The 20,911-nt window shown below is 34.2% G+C and overlaps 2 protein-coding genes across 3 annotated transcripts in view; one reads left to right on the plus strand and one right to left on the minus strand.

The window, feature by feature from the left end:
- LOC106117666 (glucose dehydrogenase [FAD, quinone]) overlaps nt 1-20,911 on the plus strand; it is a 40,875-nt gene that overhangs the window by 6,287 nt on the left and 13,677 nt on the right. The gene's annotated exons all lie outside the window — the stretch shown is intronic.
- Flo2 (flotillin-2) overlaps nt 8,910-20,911 on the minus strand; it is a 162,895-nt gene continuing 150,893 nt past the window's right edge. Inside the window, exons 4-10 of the mRNA XM_013312076.1 lie at nt 14,103-14,335; nt 11,897-12,016; nt 11,605-11,712; nt 11,210-11,316; nt 10,587-10,770; nt 9,326-9,503; nt 8,910-9,069 (exon numbers count right to left, since the gene is read on the minus strand). Of these exons, the coding sequence (XP_013167530.1) occupies nt 9,017-9,069; nt 9,326-9,503; nt 10,587-10,770; nt 11,210-11,316; nt 11,605-11,712; nt 11,897-12,016; nt 14,103-14,335 (983 nt within the window). The 3' untranslated portion in view covers nt 8,910-9,016. The remainder of the gene's footprint in view (nt 9,070-9,325; nt 9,504-10,586; nt 10,771-11,209; nt 11,317-11,604; nt 11,713-11,896; nt 12,017-14,102; nt 14,336-20,911) is intronic.

Consider the following 20,911-nt stretch of genomic DNA (forward strand, 5'->3'; position numbering starts at 1 on the left):
TTTTCTTCTCGTACGTTATAAGATGTAACGTAGGAAAGTCAATAGCAATATTTCAAGAGGTGAACATGGCGGCTTGATAAATTAAGGCGCGTTCGTTCAACATGTTTTCACTTGATTAAAAGGGAAAGGGTATAAATGGGTAAACGATGTTGTTCAATTTATTTCAAGAATATAAAATTGATACTGAACAATATAATTTAACTGCATTTTAACGAAATAAATGCTAAGCAAATTCGCATTTCCATATATTAAAAGAAAAAATTAACTGCAAATCTAATTAAAATTATTAAAACTATTTCCTCTTTTATCCTTCTTTTAACAAAAGTATTACGTAGTTAGATAATATTACGGAACTACTAAGTCGTCAAACTGTCAAAACTTTTCGGCGCTTCCAAACATGGCCATTATTGTGTTTTATTATTCAATATTTGTTTATTTCACAAGATTTATAACTGACAATAATCGTTAGTTTCTTTGTTTGGTTAAAACATATTTCTCTGTTTTGTTAAAGTTCATGAAAAATATGACGATATGTTTCATACAGATATTTTTGTCTCAGAAACCAACGATAAGAATAGTATATTTTAAACGTTAAACTAACGTATTTCTTATAAGAATTTCATTGTATTAAGGTTCTTTATCCTATTTTCTTTTATGGCATTGGTTTACGAGATTTTGATAGCGAACCTTTTGTTCCATATAAAACATTACAGTCGTTAATATGTTCATAAAATTGGTATTCTTTCCAATATAAAACAAACTAATTCAGAGAAACTGCAAATTCCAACATATTTCCAATATAATACTTTTATTACTCACCTAACTACTTATGTAAACTAATCTTTTTATATCACAATTTTAACAAAATAACTAAAAAAAGCAAAATATACCAATGAATGTAAAAAATAAGTTCCTAAACTACGCACAATAAAAAATCAACGCGTTCTCCTTTTTCTTTATTTTCGTCATTAGATTGAACTAAAACTATTTCTAATCACAAAAATCTTAGCGTTTCAATAACATTTCAGCTACAAATGACAACACTTTTATCGAACGTTAATATTATACGTTAACTTATAACCTAGTTACTCAAATACGACTGAGCGTAAGCTTCCCAAAACCTTGACAAATAAATAAAATAAGTACTTGAGGGTGAAACACACTTTTATAATTCCATTGATCTCCATATCAATCACCGACTGTCAAAGGGTTAACACAGTGTCTAATTTTTTTTAGACTAATACAGTATGTATATATAAAAGATATACAGGCTGTCCCGAAATTCAACGATAAAACGGAAATGGTGTATAGCCATCTCGATAACTATGGTGGTGGGGTATCAAATTATAATAAAAGTTACAAAAGTTAATGTAACTTTTAAACAAAAAGAGATGGATTTTTTTTAGTATTTTTCCCGGTGTAGTTATCGAGCTGGCTATACACCATATCCGTTTTATCGTTGAATTTTGAGACACCCTGTATATGAGATATAATATTATTTAAAAAGTTATTACCTATTAACTTTTGGTTACTATAATACTAGAGCCATCTATCGCATTTTTAAAAGATTTCCAAATGTATTTCACATAAGCTAGGCTCCAAACGATAATAGTAACTGACGTGCTAGAAGTACTATCCTTGACGTTGAATTATATCCAATTAAGATATCTTCTAAAGCATCTCGTTGTTTCCCGCCCACTGACGTGACGTGGCATAATGGATACGTTATCCGACGTTCTGTTTATTAAATGTCATTAAAATGTTAATATATAAAGTTAGGGTATTGCCATATGGGAAAATGTCATAGCACTTTGTGTGCTAAATAAAAAAATGTAAGGAAATGCAATTTTATTTACATGATGTAATTAGGTATATAAAAACAGATCAGTGCCAATTTTATACATAAATCGGACAGATCTTTTACACCTTTCTCTTCATACATGTAAAACTGTCTTAGGTCTCGTAAAATAATTTACTTAAGTAAATATAAATCTTTAGTAAGTTGGCAATTGAACTTAGAACCCAGACTGCAACTAGACACAAGGACACAAGTTTTTTGATGGCGCCAAGAAAACGTAGAGCCATTTTTGTCAAGGACATTTTATATACGATTTAAAAATTACTATGACTTCACAATTGGACCTTGTCAGCTTTTGCTTTGTCAGTGACGTCATCTGACTCGTAAACATTGTTGGTACTGTGCGAATTGACTCCGACGGTCACAGTTCCGCCGACAGATGGTGTCACTTTGCCGAACAGACTCCCATAGTGGCCTCCGACTGTGTACACCAGTTTTGGTGTATGCGTTCCTGGTACATCAGAAAAACAATCATTAAAACTAATATTATAAATGTGAATGTTTGAATGGATGGATGTTTGTTTAAAGATATCTCGACAACGTCTGAAATAGGCTAGTAATTAAGATTTTTTTTTTATTTCTCGCAGACGAAGTCGCGGGCGACAACTAGTCTATAAATTAACAATAACAACAAAGTTATATCCCGTTGACGTGAAACTAATCTTGCAGAGAGTATTTTGCAAATCTGCATTTGGGAATCATTAAATTTAACTCTCATGTTATTGTGACTGCGTAGTACACATGTGCGAATTTAATGGTTGATTAATTTTAAAATAGATTGCTCTATTGTATTCAATGCATGCACAAAGCTAGACAAGGCAAGGCAAGGTACTTACATCTTGACGTTCCAACACGTGAAGCCTACGGTCATGCAGACTGGTAGCAGGGTAATTCGTAACATAACCATGTTTTATGTTTATTAATTAGGTATTCTATATGGAAACGCTTAAAAAGGCGATTTTTATAGCTTCTCTATTTGTTAAATATCAGAATAAATAAATAGCTAATAGTTGTTCATTGTTATAAAATTTAGAAGTTGTAAGTTCCAATGTTAGGGTTTCCACTGTTGAAACATTTGTACCAAAACATATACTGTTTTATTGTTAATTAATTTTATTTTAAACATTTTTTGAATTAAAACACATTTTTGTCTTTTTACGAGATTAATTAATTTGATTTTATGATATCGTCACTAAAAGATTACATCGTACCATTCGATTGTTATTCGATTTTTATCCGATATTTGGCATGTATTGTCACAACATAGTACCGCCAAACTCGACGGTCGCGAATCGACTGAGCTAGGGATGACCCTGATAATCGATGTGCAGAATTTAAGTATCAATGTTTTTATTATGAATCGTTGTTATGAATACAAATTAAGAATTAGTGATGTAGATGTTACTGGCTAGAAACAAAAATTTCATAAATTTATCTACAATATAAAAAAAAAAGACATGAACACACGAAATAACAATATCATGTTGTCTTTTGTTTGGGAAAGTTTTCACGAGCTCGAAAGCTTTTTGTTTTCCAGATGTATTATATTTCGTGACACAATTAAAATTAAGAACGAAGTTTTTAAAAGGTCTCTTGTTGCGAATAACATGATATCCATTATTAAAATGTCAAATGTCGGAACAGAAGTACATATACATACAAATTACGTACAAATTACGTTGTACGATAATTGTTGTTTAAAAAAACCGGTATTATAAGGTTTTGAATCGATGTTACGGCAGAGGGAATGTCTAATATAAATTTAAAAGAAATAGTTTTATGTTACAATTTTTAGATTTTCTTTTCGAGGTTATCCTCCCTCTCTCTCCCTCTGCCTCTCTCCCTCTCTCGCTTATTCTCTCTCTGTCTCTTTCTAGATGTCTCTCGACTAATGTAGCTTGGCCATCAGACCTCAGCTACGCAAACTGTTGACGGTCTACGATAGCAATATTTGACCACATTCTTTCACAATTTCTTTCTATTTTCCAGCGCGTTATTACGTCTTTTGTCTTTTACTAGCTCATCCTAATTATTAAATACATCTTGTACGTGTTATTGTTCTAGTATTTTTGGCTTATAGAAAATTTTGAATGTGAAAATGAGAAAATGTTATGCAAAGTTTTTAAAGAATGTAAATGAATTACCCATTTATCTTAAACGGGACTAGAATTATCTTAACGTCTTTTAGTTTAGGGTCTGGATGATTTATTGTGTGTAGTTAATTTATCAAGGTCTTGAGGGTCGTTTAAATGGAAGATAAACTGTGTACTTAGTATAATAAATATTTATTTTACGCAACGTCATCTAGTTGGTATTTACTCAAATTGATCCAAACTTTGTTTTTTTTTAAATATTAGCAGATTTTTTTTAATATTCCAAATAAGCTCTAAGCTTGTGCTAGGATATGGTTTACGACAATAGTCGAATGGCGGGATTTGAAAACCCGACCTCGTGATTGGAAATCCGTACCCTTAACCATTAGGCTATTGACGCTTATGTATATTTTTAAACTATGTAAGAAACAAAATTGTCTACACTTTGTATTTTTTTTTTATAAAATGTTTTATTTTTTATTCTTACGCTACCTACACATATATATATATATATATTTATATATATATATATATATATATATATATATATATATATATAATGAATACTGAGTTATATATTTAATGTTGTTTCCTATTCTATGTAAATTACTTTAGTAAATATTAAAATAACAAAACAAAAGCTTTATCCATAAATAAAAAGGTTAGCTTTGGTTGTCGGTATATTGACATGGATAAGCCGGTGCGGCTTTAACTTTTCCCTTGTAATTTACTGTCCGGATTTATTACACAAATGTAATACAAAGCTGTTAAAGTATAGTTATAGTATTGTTGACAGTGTAACGGTAAGACTTATGACTGTTAGCTGTCGCCCGCGACTCCGTCCAAACGGAATTTAAATAGCTTAACAGTGGTAGAGCCCGCTTTAACATCTTCGCACGTATTGGCCCGGCTCGCCCGGTGAAATACCACGACCACACAGAAGACAGGCGTCAAGTGGAAGCAATTCCGCGTTTCGTCTGATGAGTGTGCGTCCCGGAGGCCAATATTAGTCCTCTTTCCATTCCCACCCTTTTTCTTATAAGGAAAGGATGGGAAGTGGAAGTGGACTTTCCGGATCAGAGGATGCATGGAAAGGGAAAATATTTTCTTACCGTGCATCCTCTCCTCCGTCGATTAAAGGTAGGCAACGCATATGCAATTGCTTATGTCTATGGGCAACGGTCACTTCGCTATTTCAGCGATTTCAGGTGACCGCTCGCTTGTTTGCCACCTTATGATATAAAAAAAAGCTTATGTGTTCTTCCAGACTATGTTCTATATATATACCAAATTTCTTTGAGATCTGTTCAGCCGTTCTGGATATACCTTCTAACCATCCATCCATCTAAATATTCGCATTTATATTAGTAGGATTTACTTTGAGGAAGTAATTGTTCATGTCAGAGCTTTTGTTTAACCATGGTAATATTTTCTCACACTTATCGTGGCTCTAAGATCAAAATATATGTTTAAAATATGTTATATCTTGTATTGTCAAAGATAAAGGGATGATGTTTTTTACATAGATTTTGGTCTCGGAAACCCAGTGGTATTTAAGAATAGTTACGTCGTTATTCTAACATTATTTTAGTCGACTTCAAAAAGCAGGTTATCAATTCGTCTGTATGTTTTTTCGTGTGTTACCGCGTAACTCCGCACCTGGTGCTCTGATTTCGATTTTTTTTTGATCAAAAGGTTTTTATTAGAAAAAACTGCTTTAAACTAAAAAAAGTAGACTTCGTAAATCTACTAAACACTTCTTCACTCAATGATCTAACCCTGACACACCTGGTTAGTACATCTTTTTAATAAAGGCTCTTTTATCCGCAAATTTTAAGAAAACAGTTGCTTAAAAAATTATAAAGAAAATGTCTGTTGCAAAGTGATGGTCGGGAACAATTTGCCGAAGAGCTTTGTGAACGTTTAGATCGATACTTGGAAATGCAATTACTTATCAAAGTAAAATAAACTAAAACTACAGTGTTGCCAGACGTTACGTAATTTGTGTATACTTCAAGACGTGAAAAGATTTAACTTGCAGTCGATAAAAATAATTATTGATAAGAAAAACTTAATCAATTTTGTCATGCATATTTCCATTTAAATTTAACACAATGTAATTAAATTAAGAGTCTAGTAAAACAGAATTTTTAGACATTACGATGTCATAAAGTAAAAATTGGTAGGTAAAAACTTGATTGTTCCGGTGCGTTCCTTTGGAGATCCCGGGACCCTCGCAGACGCATTTGAGGTTGGCCACCGAGGGGGTTTTAGTGAGTAAGAGTCTCACATAATCCTGTCTTTCCCCCAAAAGGCAGGGTATCTTACGAAGATTTCCCCCCTGATACCCAAAAAAAAAAGGTAAAAACTTGATTGCCGTAGTCCACAGACGTCACAAAGCACTTTTAAATACCAAATTATTTATATATCTTTATTGCGTATTTATGTTTATACTGCAGTAAAGGAACAACATTCTATCTAGAGACAAAATGACAGACAAAGAACGACATATCTAACTTTATAATGCTCTATTAGTCTTATGTTCTTTGTATCGACCAATGCGTGACGTCATTAGTTAGAACAAAGAATGCATCGGAGTAGATCAGGTTATTTTTTTAAATGATTTTCTTTTTAAACGATGGCCGAGCAAAACTATTTTTATTTCTTCTTTATTTAAGAGAGATTTTATTGTTGTGTATGCATTTTTGGTTGACAATCGTAATCTTTACAAGTCAGCAAGTGAAAAGATTGCTTTGCTATTCGAGAAGCAGACATCGAAATGAACAAAAGTTAACCTACTTTCGTTTTTTGATGTAAAAGAGGAATAATTGAAAATTTCCTTTACAAACTAAACATTGAAATAATTTTGGATTCACATAAAATAACAATTCAAGTATACACGTATGAAGACGCTAAATATTTGTCTTCCAAAATAAATATTAAAGATTAATAGCTGTTTTGTAAACGTGTAAAGTTCATATGTTTGTTTTGTTTAGAATTCGCAAGCCGCGGCCCAGTTTTAGAAACAATGCAATGTGTGCATTCAACAAACCAAACTGTTATTAAATTTGCCAGAATTGTATTTCGAACAACAAATAGGAAAATGGATTACAGATGCAGTAATGTAGTTCTTTTTTCTTATTAAATTGTTTTAAAATTCGTACTATTTGCCTCGTTGTCAATGTCGGTTAGTTTCAGAATAGGGGCTTAGTAAACAGTACGACAGACTTCTGCTCTTCTCGACGGCTCGGATAGAAATGACAGATTATTGACTTCGTTTTAGTACTACCCACTGTAGCTCAAGCACACTCGGTAATAAGTTATTTTGTTTTTAGGTTATGGATAATTTAAAACACAACAATTAGTATACACTTTATTACTTCAAATTAATAATTATTACAAATATATCTTTTAATAAAAACTAATAATGCGAATATACGAATACAATTTAAAATCCAAAAAAATGTGCGCAATATAAATGCTTTATTATAATTAATTATTAAAATAAATATAAGTATTAATAATTGAATCACACTTGTCAAACCACTCGCAAAAAAACTACAATTTTTATAAAATGTCAAACATCTAAGAACATTTTTTTTTTGAAATCGGGAATAAAATGTACACACCATCAAAATCTACGATATATAGGCAGTGGCCTTTAAGAACACCATTGATACAATTGTAAAAAATCTACCATAATATCTAGCTGCTAAATATCATAAAATTTACCATCAGTTGATAAAAAAAAAAAATCATTCATAAATCCATTCTCTTGACCTCTTTCTCTTGTTTGAGAGACCTTATCCGTAACAGCACAGCTAACATTTTAGTGGAAAAAGGCTTTTAGCTTTCCATAAAACATTATTCATGAGACAACTCTACATAAACTTTGAACTATTACAGTCGAATAAAGTTAAGCGAGAAACCTTTTTAAGTGAGAGTCATTGTCCGGTATTTACGGACGACATCCATAAGGGAGAAACTCGGGTTAGAGAGAAACCTCTATTAGCGAGAAAAGAATGGTAGAGTTCGCTTTAACATCTTCGCGCGAATTGACCAGGCTCGCCCGGTGAAATACCACGACCACTCAGAAGACAGGCGTCAAGTGGAAGTAATTCCGCGTTTCGTCTGATGAGTGTGCGTCCCGGAGGCCTAATTTAGTCCTCTTTCCATTCCCACCCTTTTTCTTTAAGGAAAGGAGGGGAAGTGGAAGTTATAAGAATATTTTGTTTCTGTGAACCTCTCTTCCGTCGATTAAAGGTAGGCAACGCATATGCAATTGCGTATGTCCATGGGCAATGGTCACTTCGCTATTTCAGCGATTTCAGGTGGCCGCTCGCTCGTTTGACACCTCATGATTAAAAAAAGACGCGATCTTGGACTTTAGCTTATCCAGGTTGAACTGTATTTATAACTTGCCTTAGGTTAAGACAGCAGGGATACTTTTTGCAGCTTGCACTTGTGTTACTTTCAAACTCTTAGAACCCCGTATTTCTACGCACACATTGAAAACATATTACCGTCTCTATTCCTCCAACGAGAGTGAAAGGGATAGCAATATATTTACAAGATTTATAAAGATTTTTTAAAACTTTGCCAACTGATGGTAAATAAGTTTTAGTCTAAAATACAAATATATTACTTTGTTCTTATAATTGAGACGGTGGTATTAAAAATGGATTTGTCCATATGTCATATCGTTAAGAATTGTATTTTGGAAAAATTTGCATATAAAAAAATCAAATGCGTATAAGATTTTAATAAATAAAAATAATTATGATTTGATTATTCTCGATTTTTTAGAAAGTTTTTTAATCCGATAAACATTTTTTTACATTTTTTTTAAATTAAATGTCAAGTATCAGAATATTAAATAAAATTACGATTAAGTTTGCTGTAAAACATTTTTGAGTACAAGTTGAAGACGATTTTTTTTATTGAATTACAAAAAAAAATTACATTATAATGAATATATTTTAGAAAAGTATAATTATTTGACAATATGGCACCAATAAAATATAGTAAAAAGTTGACAAACATATTGACATACAGATGAGTAAATTCAACAAGCCACGACTTCTTTCTTCTTACTCGCAGAAGCCAAGAGATTTTCATCTGCGGAAAAAATATCATCAACTTAATTTAAAAAAAAAAAACTATTTTTATCATCATCATCAGCTCGCTAAAGGGTACAAAGGTATGATAAAACTCTGAAAGCAAAAACCGTAAGTGCACAATAAAAAAATAAAATATTTTTTTTCTTTTCAATCAAAAACACAAATCAAAAGTTTTCTTTGCAAGTGCGTGTGATTTTGGATCGTTAAGACTAAGTATTTTTTCGTAATTGAACTAAAAAAATATAATTTCTTACCTGGCGAGGCATTAGGATGCAGACGCTTGAGTACTTGAGAGATGTCGAGTCCTGTGAGAGTTTTGAGCGCGGGCGGAATGCCGCCGGCGAGACGCGCCACCTCACCCGTCGCCCCGCTGTCACCCACCAACACTATCTCGTCTGTCTTAGCCAGCGGTGCAGACACTTCAGCTGCGATCTAGTCAGATAATTGCACAAATATTATCAGCTCACTTATACGTCCCCATTGAGGAGCTCGGAGACTACCCTAAGTTAGGGGTCCCTAGGCTATAGTCAACCACGCTGGCCCAGTGCGGGTTGACTTCACACATATCTTTGAGTTTCGCAGATATGTGCAGGTTGCAACACGATGTTTTCCTTCACCGTAAGATATGGTACATGTCGGGATTCGAACCCAGGACCTGCAGATTGCAAATCAAGCGCTTAAACTCCTGAGCCACGGGCGTTCTTACATACGGACAGTTTTTTTGTGGCAAACGAGCAACCACTTGAATTCGCCAAAATAGCCAAGCCCATAGACATACGCAATTGCAGATGCGTTGTTTACTTTTATGTAATGAAGAACGATCACAGAAAGAGAAAATTTCCTCTTCTTATGCTTCCTTTCGTCTTTCAAAACCCTTATAAGAAAAATGATGGTAAGGGAAAGATGAGAGAGAGTCTTTTGCATGTTATCTTTCAAATAAATCATAGCTTAACATAAAATTAAATTTTCAAGCTGTTGGTTATTTATTACGGGACTACTTACTAAATAATAAGAGATGCAGAGAATTCGAGGGTTCGGCGGAAGGGATGGGCATTTTCAATATACTGAGGATTTCGACTTAACAATTTTAGACTTTAACTCTACTTTTTTTTATATATATCATAACGTGGGCAAACGAGCGAGCGGCCACCTGAAATCGCTGAAATAGCGAAGTGACCGTTGCCCATAGACATACGCAATTGCATATGCGTTGCCTACCTTTAATCGACGGAGGAGAGGATGCACAGAAAGAAAATATTTTCCCTTTCCATGCATCCTCTGATCCGGAAAGTCCACTTCCACTTCCCATCCTTTCCTTATAAGAAAAAGGGTGGGAAGGGAAAGAGGACTAAATTAGGCCTCCGGGACACACACTCATCAGACGAAACGCGGAATTGCTTCCACTTGACGCCTGCCTTCTGTGTGGTCGTGGTATTTCTCCGGACGAGCCGGGACAATTCGTGCGAAGATGTTAAAGCGGGCTCTACCACTTTATCTTGATAGTATATAACGTACCTTGGGCAGAGCTTCAAGCACGAGCGCCATGATGGCAGCATCTCCATACTGCTTGTAGACTTTAGCCTTGGCCAGCATTCGCTCCGCGTCAGCCTTGCCAACGTCGCCTATAGCAGTCGCCTCCGCAAGACCCAGCACTTTTATACGTTCCGCGTCTGCCTTCGCAGCTTCCACTGTTTGAGTTCTGGATACAAGATGTTACTCTTCGATTCAATTCATAATTTAAAAGTTAGAAGAATATCCCATCAACGTATACATGATGGTATGTGATGAAGAAAGTTGGGCTAATTACACAATTTATAATTCTAGAACGGTTTAACAGATTTGGCTGAAAATTGGGGGAAAGGTAGCTTAAGAACTAGAAGAGGGACACTAAATTTTTATCCCGTTTCCTTATTTTTTCGCGCGGACGGATCCGACGCAAAAGCTATTTCTTATTAAATAGTGTTATTATGTATAATTGGTTACTTTCCTAATAAAGGATAGTCAGAACTACAAGATAAAAGTCTAGGTTAACCGTATATTATTATAAAATATGATAGAAATTCTTGAGAAGGCAATGATAATACTCAAGGTTTAGCAACTGAAAATAAACTTTGTTAACATCCATTTGTTCAAATTACCGTTTTCCTTCAGCGATGGCCTGCAGGCGGTAAGCCTCCGCCTCAGCGGGCAGCCGCACCGTCGACACCAGCTCCTCTTCACGACGCAGAATCTCTTGTTGCTCCACCTGAGCAAATAAGTTACACACGTTAGTAACTAGATAGCATTGTAGTTAAATTTAAAGTAAAATGTTATTAATCTACACTATGGTTCTGGTTAGAACTAATCTATGAAAAAGTGAGGAAGGAACAGCTCAACGGATCTTGGTGAAAATTTGGCATACATGTAGACTACAGTCTGGAAGGACACATAGGCTACTAATAACGTTTGTTTTTTAATTCCGCGCGGACAGAAACGCGGGCGACGGCTAGTACACAATACAACAATATAGTATTAGTAGAAAATGTAAAAATACCTCAATTTGCTTTCGTCGTTCGACAACTTCGATCTGAATTTCTTCGTTACGGATTTTCTGCTTGATTTTAGCAGCTTGAAGTTCGTACGCCAAAGCTGATTCTGCTTTCTAGAAATTAAAACAAAACAACTTACTTATTTTGGAATATCACCTAATTTTATCCAACAAATTTCACAAAACAACTGCAATACTGAAAAAATAAACATTATGTATAGAATTTAATGTTTCTCTATTTGTTTAAATTCCTCATTGGATTGAAACGAGGTGTTGTTTAAAGGAATTGTAAACTCACAGCGGTGTTTATCTCCTGATCGAACTGCGCTTTCTGCAGCTTGAACATCCTGTTGTTGTCCTCTATCTTGGTGTCCGTCGCGTACTTCACATCCATTGCACTCTTCTCGCATTCCGCTTCCTACAATTGAACAATTCGAATTTCAAATTATTTTAACTATCGTGAGAGATTATAAACTTATCGGTAAGACGCTCACATATTTGTTCGGTGTCGGCACCGATTAGATTTAAACCCATCGGAGCCCTTCATCAGGGTGAGACTGGTATTGCACAGACGCGGCCCGTCGGTCAACGACGGTGAAATAATACCAGTCCTACTCATCATGATGTAGGGCCTCAATGGGCTTAACCGACACCAAAAAGTACGCGATTGTTTAGCCGTTTATATGTTTATTTCGTATGCACTTACAATTATCTCTAATTTCTAAATATTAGTACAAGAATTATTACAGTTTTGAAAGAGAATTTGAGAGATGACATATTTTTTCGTAACTGTATTGACAGGGAAGTAGAAATAAAATAGGAGAAAGTGAGTTAAGACAAAGATAAACCGGACATAAAACGATAAAAATCTAACATAATAACGATTTTAACGATCCTGGCTTAAGGTTTATTATCTTGAGGTTAAGAAGGTTTGTTTACTATCGCGGGTGTTGATGGCGGCCGCAAACAAACAGCAATAATGGTTAAATTAATTTCATCATAAAATGTAGTTTAATTAAGAGTTGGATAAGAAATACAAATGTTCAATATAATATTAAATAAGAAAAATAAATATCAAACAAACATCGTAGATTGATTCGTAGTTGTTATATATATAAAGAACGACTTAACTAGTCTCGCTGTAATTTGGCATGGATTTAGAAAACAGCCTTTAAGAGTGGTAGAACCCGCTTTAACATCTTCGCACGAATTGGCCAGGTTCGCCCGATAAAATACCAACACCACACAGAAAACAAGCTTGAAGTGGAAGCAGTTCCGCGTTTCGTCTGATGAGTGTGCGTCCCGGGGGCCTAATTTAGTCCTCTTTCCCCTCCCACCCTTTTCTTATAAGGAAATGATGGTAAGTGGAAGTGGACTTTCCGGATGAGAGGATGCATGGAAAGGGAAAATATTTTCTTTCTGTGCATCCTCTCCTACGTCGATTAAGGGTAGGCAACGCAAATGCAATTGCGTTTGTATATGGGCAACGGCTACTTCAGCGATTTGAGGTGGCCGCTTGCTCGTTTGTCACCTTATGATATAAAACAGTTTGGAAGAACATGAAGGCTACTAATTTTTTTAATACTGTGCAGCCGGAGTGGCAGACAAAAGTTAGTATTAATATAATATTCATAATTGGATTCTGTTTCATTGTAAGAAATATCTTGTTCAATTATAGAGACGAATCCCAGCTTCATTCTTGACCTTAATTGTCGTGAACAAGAGCCATTGACCTTAATCTATATATAAAAAAGTTCGTGTCACGATGTATGTTCGCAGTAATTTAGTAATGTAGTATTCTTAACAAATTAAGTATCTGTAATTTGACACAACTTGGGAGATAGTGTAGTTTGTATCGTAATTTTCTTTGAATTTCACGACGATGGATGGGAGACTCCTATCGTGTTTTTTTTCTAATTAAAACTTATAAATATTTCTTTTTAGTTTTTCGAGAAATAAACAAAATAATAATGATTATTAAATGATAAAAATAGTATCATAAATACATCAATGTAAATATTTTCTCATATTTCATTCATCGAATCGTTGTGTACAGTGCATGACACAAGTCAAAGACCTAGTGACATACAAACTATTGATTTATCGGTACAGGCAAACGTGAAGCGTTTGTAGATATATTCTTAAAGGAATATTCTTCATTATTTAGCAACATTGATTATATTATTACAAATATATAAATGATGTAAAAAAGACAATTGAGATGCAACAAGAGCAATATAGTTCGTGTCCTTTCTATTGTTACATTGTTTAATGTCTTTGGTTTGCTTAGCTTATTTTTGTTCTATAGGGTGTCCGGGAATGTAGTGTACAAGTACCAGAGACATTTGGATAAATGTTAAACAATTTGCAAATTTTAAAACCTTCTAGAAACTAAACGAAGCACTGGATAGAGGTAAATTGGGTTAAATCGTCATATTTTCGACCAAGGAATCCATGGTACTCCGTTGTACGTGTCATTTCCGGACATCCTGTATATTACATACCCTGATACCCGCGTCTCTATTGGCCTGTGCGACTCCGATATTGGCGTCGCGCTTCACCACCGCCGTCTGCGCCTTGCCAAGACTGGCCAAATATTGCACGTCATCGTACACGTCCTTGATCGTGAAGGACAGGATCTCGATGCCCATCCGACCGACGTCGGGCGCCGCCACCTCGCGTACCAGACCCGCGAACTGGTCCCGGTCTCGGTACACCTCTTCTACTGTAAGAGTTCCTGGTAAACAAGAATAATAATAATTAGATCCGTAGCAATAATTGTTAGTAATAATTTCGACAAAACTGAAACAGTTTTTTTTATTATGAGTCTAAGTATTATTTAATAATGTAATAGCATCTTAAATAATAATGCCACGCAAACAAATCATTTCCGATGATCGATATCAAGACTTAAAAATTTCAATGGACAATTACAATCGTGTAAGCGATGTTTACTTTATGATTCCCTTCAGTATTTGGCCGTTACACTTACAGCTACACTTAGTGATGATATAGACACTAAGAGGCCTCTTAGTTTACTTAGTGTAGATGAGAAATCTTGAAGATTGAAGAACCTACATGATTAGAGTAATCTATTCGTTTAACGACTAAAATTTGAACACTGCAATTGTAAAAGATAGAATATTACTCTCAAGAAAAAAAAGACCAAAAAAGTATGGAATGACTGTGTGAAAGCGGATATACGTAAGAAGGGGGTAGACTCGGATATGACGGCTGATAGAGATGTATGGAGGAGTAGTACATACTGTGCCGACCCTCGATAGGGATAAGGGCAGGTTGATGATGAGAATATTACTCTCAAGAACCATAACATATTCATATCTCATTAAACAATTATATCAGAGAGTAGGTATTATATAATCGTAGCTATAGTTCCTAGAATAAATAGTTTCCTTGTCAACGCGTTTAATCTTATTGCGGGTGAGATCGGCTGGAATGTTAATAATGTCAGAGGTTTCTATAACACTACACTACATTCTTATGTCAACTCGAGTATGTGTCTTCTAAGTATCAGTATTGGAGAAATATAATTATACAAGTAGATTGTTATATTGTACAGTCAGGTGCATAAATGTATATATATCATCAGCTTACTATACGTCCCCACTGAAGGACTCGGAGCCTACCCTAAGTTAAGGGTGATTAGACTATAGTCAACCACGCTGGACCAGTGCGGGTTGGTTGACTTCACACATATTTTTGAATTTCTTCTCAGATATGTGCAGATTTCATCACGATGTATTCCTTCACCGTTAGAAATAAATAATGGATAAATGTATACATTTATGAAACTTTACAAACTTGTATATGCATTCGGTTTTAAAAATACGTATACATGTATTCTTCATTAGTATGACGGTTAGAAGCATACTAACCAGTTTGAGCATATAAATTTCTGAAACCCAAGGCCTTACAAATTTCTGAAGCATTATAAATGTATACATTTAAGCAGCTGACTGTACTTCAAGACAAATAATTATTGTTTGTCTAAAGGTGATACACTAGGACGTTTTCTAGACCATCTCAATATAATGTAATGTTCATACGAATGGTAAACGAACAGTTTCCAAAGCAAATGTGGTTCATGAATGGATGATACATATACAGCCCGTTGTTCTGATACAAGTAAATGCTCTAGTCTATCCTCACCTTTATAAATGGTTTTGACTAAAGAAGCATTTTGAGAAAGTAATAAGGCAATGTTTCGATTTTAAGTACGTTAAGAAAATCGGGTGTGTAACTCTACGGTTAAAAATTAACTTACTTCTTAACATTCAAACAGGTGAGCCCAATCGTTAGGGCTAAAGGCACCAGAGCTATTCTTAGAAATTCCATTGTAAATCTCTTTCATTTAACACCAAACTTTCTACACTTCAATCAAAACTTTAAGTCAAGTTTAATTAAATATTAAATGGAAGAATATTAATTTTAAGTTTACGAATTTAAAAGATACGAAATAAATAATCTTCGTAATAATTATAAAATCAAGAAAGCTTAGATTTATTTTTTCATAATTTAATACTGGCCTTTAATAATCAAACTATTTATTAAAAAAAACACTTAATTTATGGTAACACGTCAGTCGCACGTCACAATCATTGCAACAACTGTACACGGAAAAGATTCTTATGATCAATATCAAATGTCCTTATTCTGATTGCAATAAAGATGATAATCGCTTATCAAACTCTTATCATAAAATGATATAAATATAGAGATAGCAGTGCGGAATAAACTTATCACATACATTTGCACACTTTATAAAACATTATATAACAAAAATAATATATTTCCGTTGATAAATACAATTTGACAAGATAATTGACAAGTTTTGTTTTTTTTTTTTCATCTGGAATCGGGAGTAAAGACCCGTCTCCCGCGACGGCCGCGGCCGGACTGGGTACTTCCTGAGTTCCTGCTCTACTCTTACATAGTACTTACATAATCTATATCTGAGTTACAAAGGGTTGATCTCGATGCAAACTAACTTTATACAATAGTTACATGAAGCTTTATATATTGTAATATAAATAGAAGACTTATTTCCAATACTGTACTAACAAAGCGATTTGAAAAATTATTTGACGAAAAAAAAAATTCTCAGAGATTAATATTAACACCCAAAAGCTAAATTAAGCTTCTATTTTAAGCTGATATTTAAAATTCTCTTGTCACAGTTAGTAACCATATTCCTCTGAAACGGTTTGATCGATTTTTATGAAATTTTATATACATATTCAATAGTCTGAGAATCGGCTACTATCTATTTTTAAATATCTCGCAGACGAAGTCGCGGGCGACAGCTAGTGTTATATAAAAATGTTTGAAAGGTGAGAAATTGTTTGTGGGTGTTAACTGCTTAAAAAATTATGAAACTTCATATACCTCATTATCTTTGACAAGAATGAGGAAATAAAAACGATAGAATAGAAAGAAAAAACCTTAGAACCTGTAGTCTAGGTAAAGTCGTCTGACTATTTCTTAAAAGTTATGAATGTCAAGAAAAAATACCATAGCCCTAAGCTACGTAGATAGATATTTTTTTAGTTCGATCTAGGTTTTTAGGCCGCCTTAAATACACTGATATTGTGACCTCTTTAAAAAGATGCAACAAAATACACCTCCATATCACCAAGAAAAAGAACTGTGTGAAATTTCGGGACTTACCGTGGGTTTCTCACACCAAAATCTCTGTATAACACATATAGTCATCCCTGTCTTTTATCGTTGATAAATCAAAGATAATATTTAAACGGGGATTTTGGACTCGGAAATCCGAGGTGAAATATAATAGTATTTTATTTATTCCAATTATTCACAAGAACTAAAACAAGTAACCGACAGTATTCCAGTCCATTTAATTGTCATAAGTCCGCTACATTTCTATTATCAATAAATACTTTTAACAGTATCATTGCTTTTTGTACACATATGATGCGGGTGTGTACATGCCCTTATTTTTCGGACACCTGAATATTTGCTACATAAATATTTGCACGTTCAACCACCTTCGTTACAAATAACCGCATTATGACAACTGTTACTAACTAAAATATCTTACTAATATTATAAATGCGAATGTTTAAATGGATTTTTGTAAGAAGGTATCTCCAGAAAGCCTACATGCATCCCGCTCAAATTGCATAGATGTTTGAAAAAAACATAGGCTACTAAATAATTTATTTTTGAATTCCGCGCGGACGGAGTCGCGGGCTTCAGTTAAAATCATATTTATATCCTGTGATTTGAATTATGTTCGTGAAATTAAATAGCCATCTAATTGGAACAGATCAGTTGTCCAATTAAATTTAGGTTATATGATGACGAGATATTATAATCTAAATACGCTATATAACATAAATAAATAATATAATTATGGACATACTATATTCCTATGCAAAATATTAGTAGATAAATTACCACAGAATAATTATTTGATGAATTATTCCATATGCGAAAACTATCATTATTAATATAGGTTTTCAGTTATTAAATAAATAAATAAAATTATAATATGACAACATACGTTAATGTAGAAAAATGCTTAAACTCGATGTTGATATAACACTGAGAATTTTTAACAGTGGTAGAGCCCGCTTTAACATCTTCGCATGAATTGTCACGGCTCGCCCGGTGAAATACCACGACCACACAGAAGACAGGCGTCAAGTGGATGCAATTCCGCGTTTCGTCTGATGAGTGTGCGTCCCGGAGGCCTAAATTAGTCCTCATTCCCTTCCCACCTTTTTTCCTATAAGGAAAGGATGGGAAGTGGAAGTGGTCTTTCCGGATGAGAGGATGCATGGAAAGGGAATATATTTTCTTTCTGTGCATCCTCTTCTCTGTCGATTAAAGGTAGGCAACGCATATGCAATTGCATATGTCTATGGGCAACGGTCACTTCGCTATATCAGCGATTTCAGGTGGCCGCTCGCTCGTTTACCACCTTATGATATAAAAAAATTAACAATATGAATTAAATGAGTCTTAAATCGATGATATTACATATTAAAAACGAATAATTAACTAAAATACGCTATATTATATGCGAAAAGTTATAAATTACACTATTATTCCAAGTCAATACTTTAAATTATTTATTTATGTTTATCTTCTTCTTACTCTACATTACAAATTGCAATTAGATATATTTATATTATTATTTATGTTAATGTATTTATATCGATAAGCTTCGTATGGTATACCATTGAGTGAGGTATTCTGAAATACAAATAGAGCGTAATGCATGGCTCTTGTTAGTTTTTGCGAAGGTAGCGTATTAGGTGAAGAACTGAGCGGTTGTGATTTGTGGGTTATTAAAAAAAACTCCGCAAATAATTTACGTGACCAGTGCAATACACCAACCATACAGAAGACAGTCGTGATTTAGAAGTTCTACGTTACGTCAGGTGAGTGCCAGACAAAATACTAGCCACCTTACGTGATAAAATAAATAATCAGTCTTCCTCACAAAATAAAAAAAGCAGACTACTTACGCTTTATTTTTTTATTACAAGGTGGCAAATGAGTGAGTTGATACTTGAATTCGACGAATTTGATCGACGGAGGAGTGTACGCAAAGAAAGATAATATTTGCTTTTCTTATGCATCGCCTCCTCATTCAGATCTCCATCCCCTTCCTATCCTTTCCTCTTAACAAAAGGGTGGGATGAGAAAGAGAACTATTTATTGATTTAGAAGTTAAAAAAAACGATAAATAAAAACAATTAAAACGCTATCGCTAGTTCTTGTAGCCACACCCGTATAATCATATCGCTGTAATGGAGGTCGCATCGTATAGTCAAGTTCACGGATCGCTGATAATGAGCCTGTTTCGTGCGTAAACTCTACACGTGTTTGTTAAATATTATATATCATTTAGCTGTAGGTAACCGATTTTTGTTCAACCATTATCGTGTAAGCGTAGTTTTTCACTACCGATATCGTGTAGGTTTTCACTACCGTTACATCTTTACAACAATGTATTGTTATCTCTGTTTGTTTGGAAAAGAATAAAAGAGATGACAGTAATATTTCGTGCAGGGGTTACGGCAGTGAAAACCCACGGTAAACTATAATAGCTAGCACAATAGTGTATTGATAATAATTGTTCTAGTTTTTTGTTGTATTTTCTTTAATAAAACATGCAAAGATACAATTGCTTTACATTAAAAGTTTTAATTATCTAAAAAAATACAGTGTTCAAAAAATTTACAAAAATGTTGGCTTTTTACATGACAATATTGTTGAATGTCAAGTTTATGAACTAGTTTAGATAATATATTTATGTTGAACCTGTTTTGTTATTTATAAAACTGTCAGAAAGATTTCCATTGACGTATTATGACGCGGCAGTTTTTGTTACGTTTTCATTATAATGACAAAAAATATTTAAATTCCGCCGGGCACGCCGTTGCTATCCGTACCTACTTTGAAGCATTGTTTTTTTATAACATAAGGTGGCAAACGAGCGAGCGGCCACCTGAAATCGCTGGAACAGCGAAGTGACCGTTGCCCATAGACATACGCAATTGCATATGCGTTGCCTACCTTCAATCGGCGGAGGAGAGGATGCACAGAAAGAAAATATTTTCCCTTTCCATGCATTCTCTCATCCGGAAAGTCCACTTCCACTTCCCATCCTTTCCTTATAAGAAAATGGGTGGGAAGAGAAAGAGGACTAAATTTAGGCCTCCGGGACGCACACTCATCAGACGAAACGCGGAATTGCTTCCACTTGCCGCCTGTCTTCTGTGTGGTCGTGGTATTTCACCGGGCGAGCCGGGCCAATTCGTGCGAAGATGTTAAAGCGGGCTCTACCACTGTTAAAGTGAGTAGTCTTGAGTTATAGTGAAACTAACAGGACTTTATTTTACATATTATATAGTATACTATTAATTGAATCTTACCTTTTAACCACCGCATAAGTACAACCAACTGTCAATCCAATGTTAAAAGCTCCCATCCATAGCAACGACATATTTTTAAAACAACTGAATAACGTTTTAATTCGCAAACACTTCACAATACTTTCATAACCACTGTTATTTCGATACAAAATTGATTCAGCAAACGATTATAAAATCGATACTCGAATGGCTAAGAGAGATACGATTCTCGATTCTTCGAAACTATTTTCACCGATGAAGATACTAGGAAATCATAGAAGAAAAAGAGTAGGTCAATTTTCGGATTTGTCAGTCACTGATTAGAATAAAACTCGCATATGTCACACATAAAATTTATCGATATTTAACGAACAATCGAGATTAGTGTTGTGAATCGATAGACG

Source organism: Papilio xuthus, unplaced genomic scaffold (genome assembly GCF_000836235.2).
Source record: "Papilio xuthus unplaced genomic scaffold, Pxut_1.1 DF827679.1, whole genome shotgun sequence".
In the NCBI taxonomy this organism is placed as follows: Eukaryota; Metazoa; Arthropoda; class Insecta; order Lepidoptera; family Papilionidae; genus Papilio; species Papilio xuthus.